This window comes from Podospora anserina, chromosome 1, assembly GCF_000226545.1.
Source record: "Podospora anserina S mat+ genomic DNA chromosome 1, supercontig 1".
Classification (NCBI taxonomy): domain Eukaryota; kingdom Fungi; phylum Ascomycota; class Sordariomycetes; order Sordariales; family Podosporaceae; genus Podospora; species Podospora anserina.
Window position 1 is genome coordinate 2,243,436 of NW_001914859.1, and position 13,164 is coordinate 2,256,599.

At 49.5% G+C, this 13,164-nt stretch overlaps 6 protein-coding genes across 6 annotated transcripts; 3 read left to right on the plus strand and 3 right to left on the minus strand.

The window, feature by feature from the left end:
- Window positions 1–1,498: 1,498 nt before the first annotated feature.
- PODANS_1_6265 (uncharacterized protein) lies at window positions 1,499–2,010 on the plus strand (the record flags this gene model as incomplete). Its single annotated transcript, XM_001912809.1, has 2 exons — window positions 1,499–1,575; window positions 1,629–2,010. 2 exons carry the CDS (start codon window positions 1,499–1,501, stop codon window positions 2,008–2,010), a joined length of 459 nt encoding a protein of 152 aa, XP_001912844.1.
- Window positions 2,011–3,209: 1,199 nt separating this feature from the next.
- On the plus strand, window positions 3,210–3,999 carry PODANS_1_6270 (uncharacterized protein; the record flags this gene model as incomplete). Its single annotated transcript, XM_001912810.1, has 2 exons — window positions 3,210–3,785; window positions 3,874–3,999. The coding sequence occupies 2 exons, from the start codon at window positions 3,210–3,212 to the stop codon at window positions 3,997–3,999; spliced, it is 702 nt and encodes a 233-aa protein (XP_001912845.1).
- A 1,243-nt stretch (window positions 4,000–5,242) lies between these two features.
- On the plus strand, window positions 5,243–7,022 carry PODANS_1_6280 (uncharacterized protein; the record flags this gene model as incomplete). Its single annotated transcript, XM_001912811.1, has 8 exons — window positions 5,243–5,279; window positions 5,334–5,386; window positions 5,455–5,480; window positions 5,536–5,708; window positions 5,769–6,106; window positions 6,175–6,501; window positions 6,574–6,663; window positions 6,720–7,022. 8 exons carry the CDS (start codon window positions 5,243–5,245, stop codon window positions 7,020–7,022), a joined length of 1,347 nt encoding a protein of 448 aa, XP_001912846.1.
- A 131-nt stretch (window positions 7,023–7,153) lies between these two features.
- Window positions 7,154–8,008, minus strand: PODANS_1_6290 (uncharacterized protein; the record flags this gene model as incomplete). The annotated part of the gene is made up of 1 exon (XM_001912812.1): window positions 7,154–8,008. The coding sequence occupies one exon, from the start codon at window positions 8,006–8,008 to the stop codon at window positions 7,154–7,156; it is 855 nt and encodes a 284-aa protein (XP_001912847.1).
- Window positions 8,009–8,856: 848 nt separating this feature from the next.
- PODANS_1_6300 (uncharacterized protein) lies at window positions 8,857–9,537 on the minus strand (the record flags this gene model as incomplete). The annotated part of the gene is made up of 3 exons (XM_001912813.1): window positions 8,857–8,995; window positions 9,090–9,234; window positions 9,288–9,537. 3 exons carry the CDS (start codon window positions 9,535–9,537, stop codon window positions 8,857–8,859), a joined length of 534 nt encoding a protein of 177 aa, XP_001912848.1.
- A 963-nt stretch (window positions 9,538–10,500) lies between these two features.
- Window positions 10,501–11,528, minus strand: PODANS_1_6310 (uncharacterized protein; the record flags this gene model as incomplete). Its single annotated transcript, XM_001912814.1, has 4 exons — window positions 10,501–10,740; window positions 10,787–11,008; window positions 11,066–11,240; window positions 11,299–11,528. The coding sequence occupies 4 exons, from the start codon at window positions 11,526–11,528 to the stop codon at window positions 10,501–10,503; spliced, it is 867 nt and encodes a 288-aa protein (XP_001912849.1).
- Between the last annotated feature and the right edge of the window lie 1,636 nt (window positions 11,529–13,164).

Consider the following 13,164-nt stretch of genomic DNA (forward strand, 5'->3'; position numbering starts at 1 on the left):
CCTTTCGTTGTAGTTTTCGTTTCATATAAATTGACTTCAAGGGGCCATTACCTGATAATATCTTGACAAATTGCCCAATCACGTTGTAGGTCTCTTTTTGCTTGCGGATTAAGACAATCACCTAAGTTAAGGTACCTATCCGACGCAGCAGGTTGATGTCCGTGTCATTCCAACACATTAGATCGAATTCAGGGCCGAATCAGACCTCTTAGCACGCAAATAGACTTGTGATAATGACGGTGGCAAAATCAGTGGTGTTGGTCTCTGTACCAGGAATCATGGCTGGGGACTGGCCTTGCTCTAGGGTAGTCATTGAAGGGATTTCAAATGGGCTTCAGTCTGTGTTACCCCAGGCGGGACTTTCGCTCCGAAGTGTCTTTCATGGTGCGATAACTGCCAGGTACCTAGAATTCGGGCCGGAAATCGAAGGGCGTCAGCCACTCAATAAGACTGACCTGGCGGCTATGACCGCTGAGCTATCTTGACTTATATTGGCAGAGCAACTCTCCAAGTGAACGACGCTTTGGATGCCATGATCGAGCTAGGAGGCTTGATTAATCTCTGTTCTGTCGCCCCAAACCTTGGAGAGGGGATGAGTGATGTCTTGAGGGAAGTTCAGATCTACGTTTCGATGAGTCTTCACAGATACTTTCGTGCACCATTGAGAAATCCACAGAGAACCCCAGCTGCACATGGAAAGGTTCCTGCGGTCTTGCAGCCAACATCATCAAGGATGTTGATATTTTCTTGTTGTATAGGGCCTCATAATGGTACAATAAACCGGTGGCTGACCTCCCGACGGCAAAGGGGGGTGATAAAGACGCATGGATACTGACTGGTTTTAGAACACAAAACTGTCCTGACTTCCATGTTATTTCGCTAGTAATGTCTAAGCCGGTAATGCTGTACAAACCTCTTCTGTCAATGACATCTACATGCCTACTTTCGTGCCGAAACAACTCACAGCCGGCTTTTTCTCGCTTAAGTGAGTCGGTGGCGGCTTTTGTGATACTTGATTACGAGTGATCTATTAGTCTGCTGAGCAATCGCCTCTTCGCGAGAGAAGTAGAGTTCGATTTACGGAAGTTGAGACCAGAATCGAAAAGCGGAAAGAAGGATCATCGTGCGTGGGAGAAGTGTCACGGCTGCTGAATGCTTGGATTCCCACCACATTGCACCTTCCACTTGGGATAAGCAGCCACTTGATCATAGAGATCAAGACTGCACAGATGATTGGCCTTGATTATGACTTGTGTGGTTTACTTGGTGTTGCACCATTGATTTGGAGTGATGATATCGGAAGTGGGAAGTTTCGGATAAGGGCAGGAGCTTCAACTACCTTTTTGCAGAACGGATATTTTGTTGCCGACACCGAAAGAAACTTCTCTGAAGAGCCGTCATCATTCAACATAAGCAGGTAGCTTAGTACAGTCAACTTATCAGGTTTCCTGCGAAACATCAGTGGTCAAATCTTTCAAATTGCTGTATACAAACAAAAATGGCCCGCCTCATGTTGCTACTGCTTTCAGCTATTGCCGCTGTAGGAATCTCCGCACAGTCAATGGCCGATGCAGAGTACGTTCTGGACAGCACTGATTCATATACAGGGTTGCTTCTGTTCGCCTCAGAGACGAAGCCCAGAGCATCGACAGTTTGAGCTGTGTTCTATATCGTCTCAACATGGGCGCCTACGCTAAGATCATCCCTATCCTGAACGAGCTTGCCGATGATTTCGCCGAAGAAGGTGTCGAGATCAGCAAATTCAAGCCGGCGCTCGATCCAGAGGACCCAACCAACGTGACAACGGGCAACGATATTGAGAACAACGTCGGCAGAGCAACCAACGCATTGCGTGATGCATTTCAAGCGATTGCTAATGGTGGTGGGGCCATCAACCTGTGCGCGGTAGCCCCTCCTATTGGTAAAGACATTAGCACGGCATTGAAGGAGTTGAAGCAGGCTGCTGTTGTGAGTTTTAAATTCCCCGCTGTCTTTGGTGTCTACACGTAGTACCTTACCATGGAGATTACTGACTCTTGCTTTAAACCTTCATCTTAGACATATTACTTTGCCATCATTAACTACAACCCCATTGGACAACCTGGTGTAACAACGGGCATACCTTTCATTCAATTCCGGCAATTGTTGCGGCAATCGAGGCCTTCCGACGGGTCTTATAGAATTTTTAGCAGGAAAGAAGCCAGGGCATGCCCGATACTGACCTTGGGGGAGGAAGGTGGTCAGTCGGGGCATGTTGACATTGAGAGGGTGTATCGTCTTGGTTCCCACAGTGCCTAGTGCTTGCTGGTTTCGATATATACAGACAATCTTCCAACTTATCTTTTAAAAAACCAATTTGCAAGCTCTTATCTGAGAGGCCCTATTGAAATCTAATCTTACGCGGTGGGTTAGCTGGTTTTATTCTTGATACGTCATAACAATATACCGAAACCTCTCGTGATGTAAATGGTCCCAGTCACCGTACCTAGGTATCTTGCATATTGACGTATGTAGAATAGCGTTAGTCTATCCATAATTCTCCTGGGCGTCATTTTTTCTTTTTGGATGAGGGCAAGAAAGATAGCCAGGCGAATATGAAGTACCTATGAGAACAGTATCATAGGCGATTGTTGAAAAAACGCAACACATAACAACCCTCACTTGGCTAATGCCAGATGATGCAATCAGAGTCAGAGCTCTCCCTGGATGTAAGCACCTAAGCAAGTCGGGCGAAGTATGAGACTAGGCTTGGTTTGGGCTGAATTTGTCTAACGCACCTGCAAATCCTTGACCGTACCATTGTCCTGGGAATCTTGATTCCCACAGGGTAAGATGGCCTTGGGTCCTGAAGTTCCAAGTCCCATCCTTGATTTCGGGTAAGGGACGTCCGAATGGAGTTACATGTAAGTAAGGCAATCTACATGCACAAAAGTTGTACTGCTTCCTACAATCAAGTTCAACAACCGGGTGTGGTGAGTCCCATTTGGATGAACGTCGAGATGTCTTGCCGAGAAAAATGGCGAACATGACCAAGGCTTCTCACACCCCTCCACCCCCTTTCGAAAACTGATTTTCAGCTTCAATTCCGATCGTGAAGATCTGGGGCGTCTTGTGTCCCCAGAGGCGTCGGAAACGAGAAGTCTCGGATGATGCCTCTTGTATCACCTTACCTGACTGATGGATAACCAGACGCCCGATGGATCTCGAAGATGGCCAACAATAAATACCTGGACTCACCTGTTTCTATGCCTTCTTCTTTTGTCAGTAGGGTATTCTTAAGCCAGCACGCCGTGCGTTTTTTTTTCACATCAAAAAACCTCAAGATGGTTCAATTTTCAACCCTTTTGATCTCCGCCATCACCGCTGTAAGCGTCTCAGCACAGGCACCACCCGAAGCCCAAGACACCATCACAAGGGTCTACAATTACTGGACTGATGCACTAGAGCTCCGAAGAGAAGTGGGGCAGGTCAATGACCTCAGTTGTCTCCTGTACACTCTCTTCGGGACGGGACCATTAGCAAAAGTCATTCCTATTCTGGATCGAGTTACGGCAAACTTTCTGGAGACTTCGCGGGCCGTCGTCACCCTTGAAGCACTCAATGCCACCATTCCGGCCGAGGAAGAGGCCGGAAAGGAGATTGATAGCTACGTGGCCAAAGGGACTATCGAGATCACCGGGGCGTTCAGCAGATTATCTACAGCGAGTACCGTCAACACGTGCACTATCCCGGGCCTTGGGTCTGCAACCCTCACGGCTTTGAGGAATCTGAAAGTGGAGTCTCAGGTATTTTTCCACTCTCACTTCCTGTCCCTCCTCTCTTCCTGATTTTTGGTAGCTGTCTGTTTCATGCTGACTCTCGAAATTCTTTTAGCCATTCTACTACGAAGTTCGAAATTATGTCCCTGCCCGGGCAGTCGAGATCGAACGTAATCTGGTCCTCTTCATGAATTCTATTGATGCCGTCATCGCAGAATTCGGAAGTGTCATTGACACCTGATGTGCAAAACATGTTTTATGTGGACTGGAGTATAACCGGTTTGCTTTTCGTTCAATTCTGGTCTTTTGGATGTCAATATTTCTTTATCTAGAAATTGGGTTATTTTGTCGGATGAAATTCGTTACCATCTGACATGTGGGTGTTGTCATTTTTCCGGTTTCCTTCTCTTCACAGTTGTGGGATGGCTTGTATTAAAAGGGATGCACAAAGATTATTTAAATAAGTAGCTATATACAAGAAAACACCTTCCTTTAAAGCACTCCCAAGTGTGCTTTCATCTTCTGCCCACGACATCCGAGTCTGCTCTGTCATTCTTGACATCAACTGGAGCTCGATCATGCAAAGAGCAATCTTCTCTCATCTGCCCACACCCCCTGAGGGAAGACTGTTAGTACCCCCCCAAATTTAGTATGGCAAATCCGGCCTCTCGACTACCGCTCTTAGCAGAAGCTCAGTATGCATGCGTCTTGTGCTCCTTCCACAGAAACCAGTTTACCTCCATGGTCGCCTGCTTCTCAATGCTGTTGTAGACAGTCACGTCTCCTTGGCCTCGTCCCGAGTAATTGCCTTTGTAAAACTGCCCAGTCAGGAAAACTGAATTGGTGCTGCTTTCAGGTTGCCACTTGGGTGCACCTGACACACGGTCAGGTTGATGTCCAAGATGCTGACCACCTTCCTTCTGCCAAGCATTCCACCTTGCCAACTGTCAAAATCCAACTTGCTGTTGACTGTGATTAATTAACCCACTGAACTACCACTGCACAATCCAAACCAAAGGCCACGAGTTTAACCTAACTTAGCTTATGTGATTTATTGCTTGTGCCTGCCTTGAATCGGTAACCATCAATAAAACATCCACACAAGACGACGACACAGGGCGATATTTGATGGTTGACTTTTTGATGTATGCAACTGCATGCCTAGCTTCTCATCGCAGGGGACCTTTGCCCGCATGATATGTGCATCCGCAAGGTTGCCCGACATACCGTGGCCCGTTACGATAGGCTACTTGCTACCACTATAAGCTGCGCTGCCACTGGGCAGTGCAGAAAGAGCCTCATCTCTCGTCCCACTTTGTCATCTGAAATCGTCGGCCAGCTGAGGAGAACGTACGTATGAAACCATTCATTCAAAACCTTCATTTTAGAACAAGTCAACCTTGTTCGTCATTTTCAATGAACAACATTTGTCTGATTGTGGCTATCTCGCATGGTTGCCATTGAGGACCGGTGATAGGCAAAACATGACATTGAAACCAAAAATGAGAATACTCCAGCCCTGTAAGTAGTCGTGACCTGAAGGATGGCTGGGCTCGGGTACTGATTTGCCTCAAGCCCTGGGAGGGAGGGAATGGACAACAAGCACATCTAATTTTAACCCCGAAAGTGTAAGTCAATCTTCTGTCTCATTTGATGCCACTGTCGAGTGTTTGGGTGAGCTAACCAAAACTCCCAGATAAATCTTCCCCAACAATGTTATGTGTGAGTGCTCCCATATTTTCCATGATAGCAACATGGTGTCTAAACTCCATTCCAGCTTCCTAGACCATAACAACTACCCCGACATAGGCTCACGTCGCGACCGAGCTCTAGAGCATTTCCAAGTCCCTGCTTTTGTTGGCACTAAGACCTGTTTTGACCTGAATGGCTTCTTTGGCAGCCAGGTAACCTATGACGAGACCTCCTCCCAAAAGCGCATGATCGGACTTAGTAACTTGCCCCTTCTCTTTTGTTCATTCGTCTTGCTCCCCAGCTAATGAGCTGTTTAAGCAACATGGTTCCGCGTCCTGTTCAAAATGGTCCAAAAAGTCGAGGAAGCCCATGACAACCTCCCCGAGTACGCCACCAGTGGCGAGAAAGGCTACAATTGGTTTGAAACAACTATTTTTACCCGATGGGACTACCCAGACAAGCACCAGGTTTTAATTGTCGACACACCTTCGGACTTCCCTGAGCAACTTATTTGCCTTCTTCAAAAAGCGTCACTATCGGGGCAAATCAACTTTCACGATCCCTTGGCAATGCACACCAGTCTCATCGATCAGATAATCGTGTATTCCGACATCTCTGTCTGGCGGATCCGAGACCCGGTCCGTCAAATGGAGAAGGTGGGTGCCTCTTATCAGTAGACGACCATTATATTCTCCCCATGGCTGACAGTCTGTTTCTCCTGTAGAGTCGCATGCGAACCGGCGCCATCTTCAGTGAGGTCCACGAGATGTCCCGTCACGCCATCCATTCCTCGGAAGTTCTTGAAGCGACCATTGACACCCTCAAAGACTTGCAAAGATGCCGAATGATGATTCACGACTCTTTCCCATCCCGGCCTCCTCCCATGGCAGCAGCCACTTCTGCTTCCAGAGAGGCGACAACCCCAATTTACTTGACACAAACTTACAAAGACCAGGCCATCCAATATGCACAGTTCCAAATCTCTCTACTCAAAAACTTGAAACTACGGGCCGACAGTAACAGGGAACGACTCAAGAATGAGATCAACACGGTCAGCTGAGCCTTGTTCACATTGGAGGCATATAGCATCAAGAAACTTTCCACTGACCAAAAATCCAAACAGGCCTTCAACAACCTCACCATGCAAGACAACTCGGTCCTCAAGAGCATAGCCCTTCTCACCATGGTCTTCCTCCCAGCAACATTCTTCTCCGTAAGCCCCCTCCCACCCCTTCAAGCTAAACCACGCTTATTAACTACCAAAATCAGTCCCTCTTCAGCACAACCTTTTTCAACTACGGCGATGACGGGGAGTGGCAGGTATCGGGGAAAATGTGGATTTATTGGGTCACCACCCTCCCGGCGACGATCCTCATTGTTATTCTTTGGAGGGTGTGGCTCGGAAACAGTGATGCTATTGTTGCTGGTTGGAAACGAGTGAAGAAATGGACATTAGAAGATCAGGGGTGGAAGGGGTTGTGGAGGGGGGCTGGGAACACGAAGGAGCAGATGGTGAAGGAGGAGGGCACGGAGATGGGTCATGTTGTTGGTAAAAATGTTCGTACTTTTTGATGTTGAAAGAGTTTCAGCTAGGATTTGGTTAGACAGATTCTCATAGGAGTGGTTACCTAGGCTGATTTGTATTTCGTTTACCTAGGGGTCCCTTATATGACAACAATACACCCAGGCATGGTGAGTTCCCCTTACCACGGAATATCCATCTTCTCCAACGTATCCTCTATCAACCTATACCGGCATGCCTTTTCATTCGTCAGAAGCTTCTGCCAGTTCCTCTTGTCCAGATCCCGAATATTCGCCGCCATAATCTCCCCGACCGTAACATTCCCATGGTTCCCCACAGCCTCCTCAGGCACCTCCCTCTGCCCCTTCTCCCCCCCAAACGTCTTGATCAAGTCCTCATTAACGGGGTCACTAAACCCGTACTTTTGCGCCTCCTCACAATACGCCCTCGGCACCTCCACCCCCTCGGACACCCCCGTTTTCACCACACCCGTCACGGGGTTGTACAACACAATATAAGCGTAATCCACCGGCTCCTCGATAGCGGCCTCCCCAGGTCTAGCAGGGGGCCAACCAGGCCTAGTAATAAAGCTCTCGATAGCCGCGTAGATGATGGTCGTGATACGGCGCTTGACAACCAACTCGATTATCTGAGGACTTACTCGGTTCAGGATCATGGCATGGTCAATCCTGTTGAACGCCCCGGTCATTCCCGCTTCGTTGTAGGGCTGCTCACCCACGCCTGAGGACGCGCCCTCGAAGCCAAGGCAGTAGATTTCCGTGTTATTTGGGAGACGCTTCCGGAGCTGGGTTTCCATGAGCTGGCCTTTGTCGGCGTTCATGGTTGGGATGAGGAGCAGGACGCGTTTTTCTGGAGTGTTGTCTTGGTGGAGCTCGTAGCTGAGCGGGAGGAGTTCATTGTGCGGCTCTGGGAGCTGGGGAGGTGGGTAGATTTTGAGAGGGGGGATTTGCGCTCTCTTAGGGAGATAACTTTTGAAGTAGTTGGGGAGGTTGGGTGGTGTAGATGTAGAGGTCATTATTTTGGTCGTTGTATGTCAACCTGATGGGTATCTAGAGGCGGTTTCTTTTCTGTGTGGGAGTCGAGGGAAAAGTTAAGGGTTTCGAGATAGAAATATTCGAAAACAGCCCTAGGTAATCAGTCATACAAAGTGTTGAATAGATGCTGCTGTCACACGCAAATGGAGGTCAGGAGGTCGAACAAACTGTATAGGCTCACCATTCCTGGCAAACCTCTCATCAGTACCAGATGACAGCCAAAAAAAACTCCCAGCTGCTCATTTGAAATTTGTGTTCTTTTGCAGGGGTGGCGAAGGTGGGCGGTGCTCTAAGGTCGATCACAAGGCAGCAAGGCATAACGTACCATACAAAGTGTTTGCTCTTTCTCTGGCTTGTAACATGTGGAACTATCGAGTGGGGGGAAATTCTTAATTAAGTAACCAACTAGGTACCATCTGACTTACAAAAGTCACTTGGGTCTTCATGTTGGAGACGTTTTGCAGCATGTGGTAGCTATCATCGGGATTTTCAATTGGATGAGTCGTCGGATTGCTGATAAGGCGAGCACCTAACGGGTGGTATTGGGAATCTTTCAAAAGTTTTCCGAGTCAAAGTCAGCAAAGAAGAGCCGTGACTTGTTGGCGTATTCATCCCTTATCAGCTGGCATGACCTTACTCAGGACCAACAGAAAGAACAGCAGCATGTGCCTCAACCATTCAGAATACTGATTCTTTCATTTTGACTGTTTATCAATCTCGAACTCATCGCACCCCGGTTTCTATGTACCCCTACCGCATAAAGCCTCCACCGTCTACGACCAGATGTATGCAAAATGTCCAATTTCTCCTCGTTCCAACCTGCCATAATTCAAGGAGTCGCAGCAACCGGCGCCTTCTTGATGTTGGCGCAAGCAACCCTCGCCGAACTCTTATCATGGAAAACAACCGCACGATTACCAATATACCCAAGCTGGATGATGTTGGTGGCAGTGTATGGATCATGGAATCTGCACCACCACAATCAGTATGTCAATTTCCACTCGGCGAGCCTGATTGAACACTTACTCCTTCTGAATATGGCCCCCAGCAACCTTGCCATACTTCCCAGACAGATCGCCGACCTCGCAAGTCGCAGGCAGCGAAGCCTCACAAGGCGGTTCCTGGCCACGCACGTATGAGTCGAGATGAGCGCCCGTATCGGCGCATGTGCCGTTTTCGGGAACAGCGCGGACGTGGATGTGGTAGTCTAGATCTCATCAGTGCCTGTTATCACTTGTCGTTCAGGAGCAACAAGCATACTGTAAGGTCCGTTCTCCTCTGGCAAGCCGGTAATATCAATGGTGTAGTTGATGCCGATCTGGGCAGCGACAGCCTTGAAGGTGCCCTTGACGGTTTCCGAGTCGAACTCGGCGATCCAAACCTCACCAATGACGGGGTTGTTCCTCACCGGCCGAGCATCACCCAGCTTGCCAGTCGTGACGTTGTTGGAAGCCTGGGCCGCTGCCAGCGTGCCGACAGCCAGGAGGCTCAAAACAGAAGACAGCTGCATTGTGGATCGATTTCTTTCCCGAAGACGGTATAACAAAGCAGAACCAAGGCCCAAGGACCGGGAGAGTCTCTAATAAGATCCGGGGAACGGCAGAGAAGAGTTACCCAGAGGAGGATAGCTTCTCCATGACCAGGGAACCCCTTCCTCCCCCTTATATAACCCCCCCCCAAACCCCCCCCCCATCCACGAACCGCATCTTGCCCCCTTATCCAATGATAGCAACTGCACCTCCAATATCCTAGGATTGGGGGTCCGGACACTCAATACCTAAGCGATTGGATCAACTCCGAACTGTCGTGATGAATTGTCCGGCCGAGAAGCGCTGCGTGGTGGGATTTCTCCCGGCTGTATGGATAAGTTCTCCGAACATTTGACTGCCAAGCAGGGGTATACTTCTTCGCCGGGACGAATGGGCGCGGTGCCTATCTCGCCAGGAGCCGCAATATCAATATAACCGCCGCGGGAAAGCACTATAAATCTGCTGTACGACTTATGAACGGGACCGTACCAGCAACCGGACTCCCGAGATGGTCTGCCTATATGACGGGATTTGGAATCATTCGGACATAACGGTGGCATCCGAATATCCCACATCCCGTCTAGCCAAGGCTCCCAAGGGGGTTGCAATGGTGTAATCATACATGCCCCTTGTGAATGGCCAGTAGAGGCCTACTCGGTTAGAACTGCAGCTTACGATATGGCTTCTACCGGGCCTGGCTCACGGCTTCCAAGGCGGTTATGCTGTCGCGGAGATATGAGTTGGCATTTGGCGTGAGGAGATATTCTTGGCTTTAAGTTAAAGCTGCTGAAAGGAAAGTCCAACCGACATGAATCTGCATGAGTCTATGATACCTATTGCATGTTAAGATTCTAGCTACCGCCAGAAAAGTTCTATTAGCACCTCGAGGTCATGTACCCACCAGATATTCTTACCAAAGACTCACCCCAATACTTAGGCCGAGCTCAAAGCCTAAACATCTTACTCGCCTCCGAAAAGCTCATCCCCTTCGCAATCTCCACCGCCATCTTCTCATCCGCCTCCACCTGCTTCTTCATCAGCGGAATCGCCTGCTCCGCCAACTCCTTGGGCAGCACCACAGCCCCATTCACATCACCAATGAGGTAATCCCCCGGCCTGATCGTCATGTCCTGCTCATCAGTCTGCAGTTTGACTGGCACATTGACCGCCGCCACCTTGAGCAACTCAGCAGGAGGCGCTGTTCCGACATCCCTCGCAAAGATCTGTCACACTATTAGCAATCGCCCCTCTATCACAAAACAGTGAGCCCAATATAAATACCGGAAACCCCAGCCCCCTCTGCTCCTGCAAATCCCTAAACCGTCCATCAATCACACTCCCCACGGCACCACTCGCCTTCGCCCTCGTGCTCATCAATCCACCATAAACTGCATTTGGAGTCTTGGGAGGGCAAGAAACAAAGATAACCGCCCCCGCAGGGACAGAGTCGATCTACTTGACATATTAGCAACCCTCCTCTCCTCCACAAGCCAAAGGAAAAAAACTAACATAATGACTCGGATGCTTCGGCCTAGGATCGTCCAGCGGGACATATTGGACCGTATACGCCGGCCCAACAATCTTTGTATCCCCGTCCTGTCTCTGAGGGGACCACATCGTCAGCCCGGATAGGAACCCGCCATTGCGGTACTTGAGCTTGATCAGGGCGTCGGAGACGTCACAACTAGAGGTGTCAGAGGGACTATAATCCAGAGATGGTATGTTATGGTATGAGTACATACGTAGTGAACTCTTGCAACGCCTTCACAATTGGATCCTCTGGTGCGGTTGGAGTAGCCATCTTGGAATACAGCGACCTCTGTTGGTTGAACAGTGTTGGTGTTAACAACCTCGGCTGTAATTGGTTTGGCGGGGTTTTGACAACAAATCTCAAACTGGAAGAAGATAAGGTGCTCGGCTGACGATATAACAATGCAGGTTTCACGGGCAAATAAGACACAACTCCACGCATGTCAAAAACTGAGGGGATTCACATGGGTTGATGTTGATGCTGGCTTTCAAAGCTCCCGGCTTTGAGGGATGATGCAATGGCATGTGCTAACAAGCCGAGACATTGGTGGGCCCCACATGCCGATCCGGCCGCCCGGTCCCTGAAATCGGCCGCATTCGGGAAAGGTGGGGCTCGGTGCTGGGCTGTCGGCATCGGCTTCACAGTGCTTGATTTTAATGCTGGCCCTGTATCCGGCCATATGCGAAGTGAGCACAGTGTAAAGTCTGTCAATGTACAAGTGAGATCTAGGTCGACGTGAAACATTAGAATACGCTTTCACAAGCCTCTCACTAATTATCATACCACAGAGGGATTGAAGTGAACTGTCACCACGCGCCCAAGATCCACAGGCCACGCAACCCCCTGCTGGGACATTTGATGAGAGCAAGTTCTGACTCGGCAAAACTTGTCAAAGAACACAGTCGATCCTGCCGTCAATACCACGAAGCGGAAAGGGGTTGAAACTAGGTCCTGGACCTACGGATAGCCCCCATTGCAACGGTTTGGTGTAATCTGTAGATACCCATAAACCCAACGGCCTTGCCGACGTGGCGGGTGTGTGTATATAGTGCCATTGGCTGGCAGCCGACCGCGCCGCAACTGGTCTGACCAAGTTCCGTTCACTGCAACCTGGTGTTGGGGTCAATGTCACCATCTGATGATGGATGAAGCTCACATCGGTCCCACGACTCTGGGTTGGGATCACTGCCGGGCGGCCGTGAAGGATGGGCCACAAGGAAAATCTCATCGCCTGCCCGGGTTGACCACTTTCAACAGATGATGGTGTGTGATCTGAGACCTGCCTGCCTTCCAGACTGTCAGGGACACCAGAATATGGTGAGATGCCGATCAGTGATCAGGCTTTGTGAGACCTGGCAGAAAGGCGGCTTCTTCAACGACGAAAAGATCCAGATGGAAGTTTCGATACGTGATACATGTTGTGGGGATCCTCTGCTGTGCTGTGGCGCTGTCAACGGCAAAGTCGCCCTCAGGTTCTCTCTCACGCTGTGAGAGGATGGATGCCATTCAGCGGCCCAGCCACACGGCAGAGGTCCTTCCAACCCCCGCTTGCGACGATGATGCCGTGATCGTCCAGCTCTCGCAGATGTGGTGAGGTAGCATTGGAGGTCTTTTGCCGGTTGTCAGTTTCCACAAAACCGTTCTCATGACAACAAAAACATCTCCATTTTCTCCAAGTCTCCATCGGTGTTGTTGATTGTTGTTGATGTCTGTGGCTGGGAAACAGATTTAGCGTTGTCGGGATTTCCCTAGCAGTGATGCTAGCGCCAGACTTGGCGCATCATCGGCGGCTGGTTCTCCAACTCTGAGATCTGGATAATAAGTGAAGAAAAAAATGAGGCTTTTGATTTTGAGTTCGCAGAAACGGCAGGCATTGTTGGTGAAACTGAGGTGCCTTGAAATCGTACAGAAGCTGAAACGGAACTGGGCTGAAGCGAGATCGACATTGCCTTTGACAAACCTGCATGCACAGTCATTGTACCTTATGTAGTGACGGCCGGAGCCAGAGTTGGATGAGGGTTACCTGACCCCATCGCGAGCGGTAGCTGCGGGCGAGCAAACACGAGGTGTACCCTGC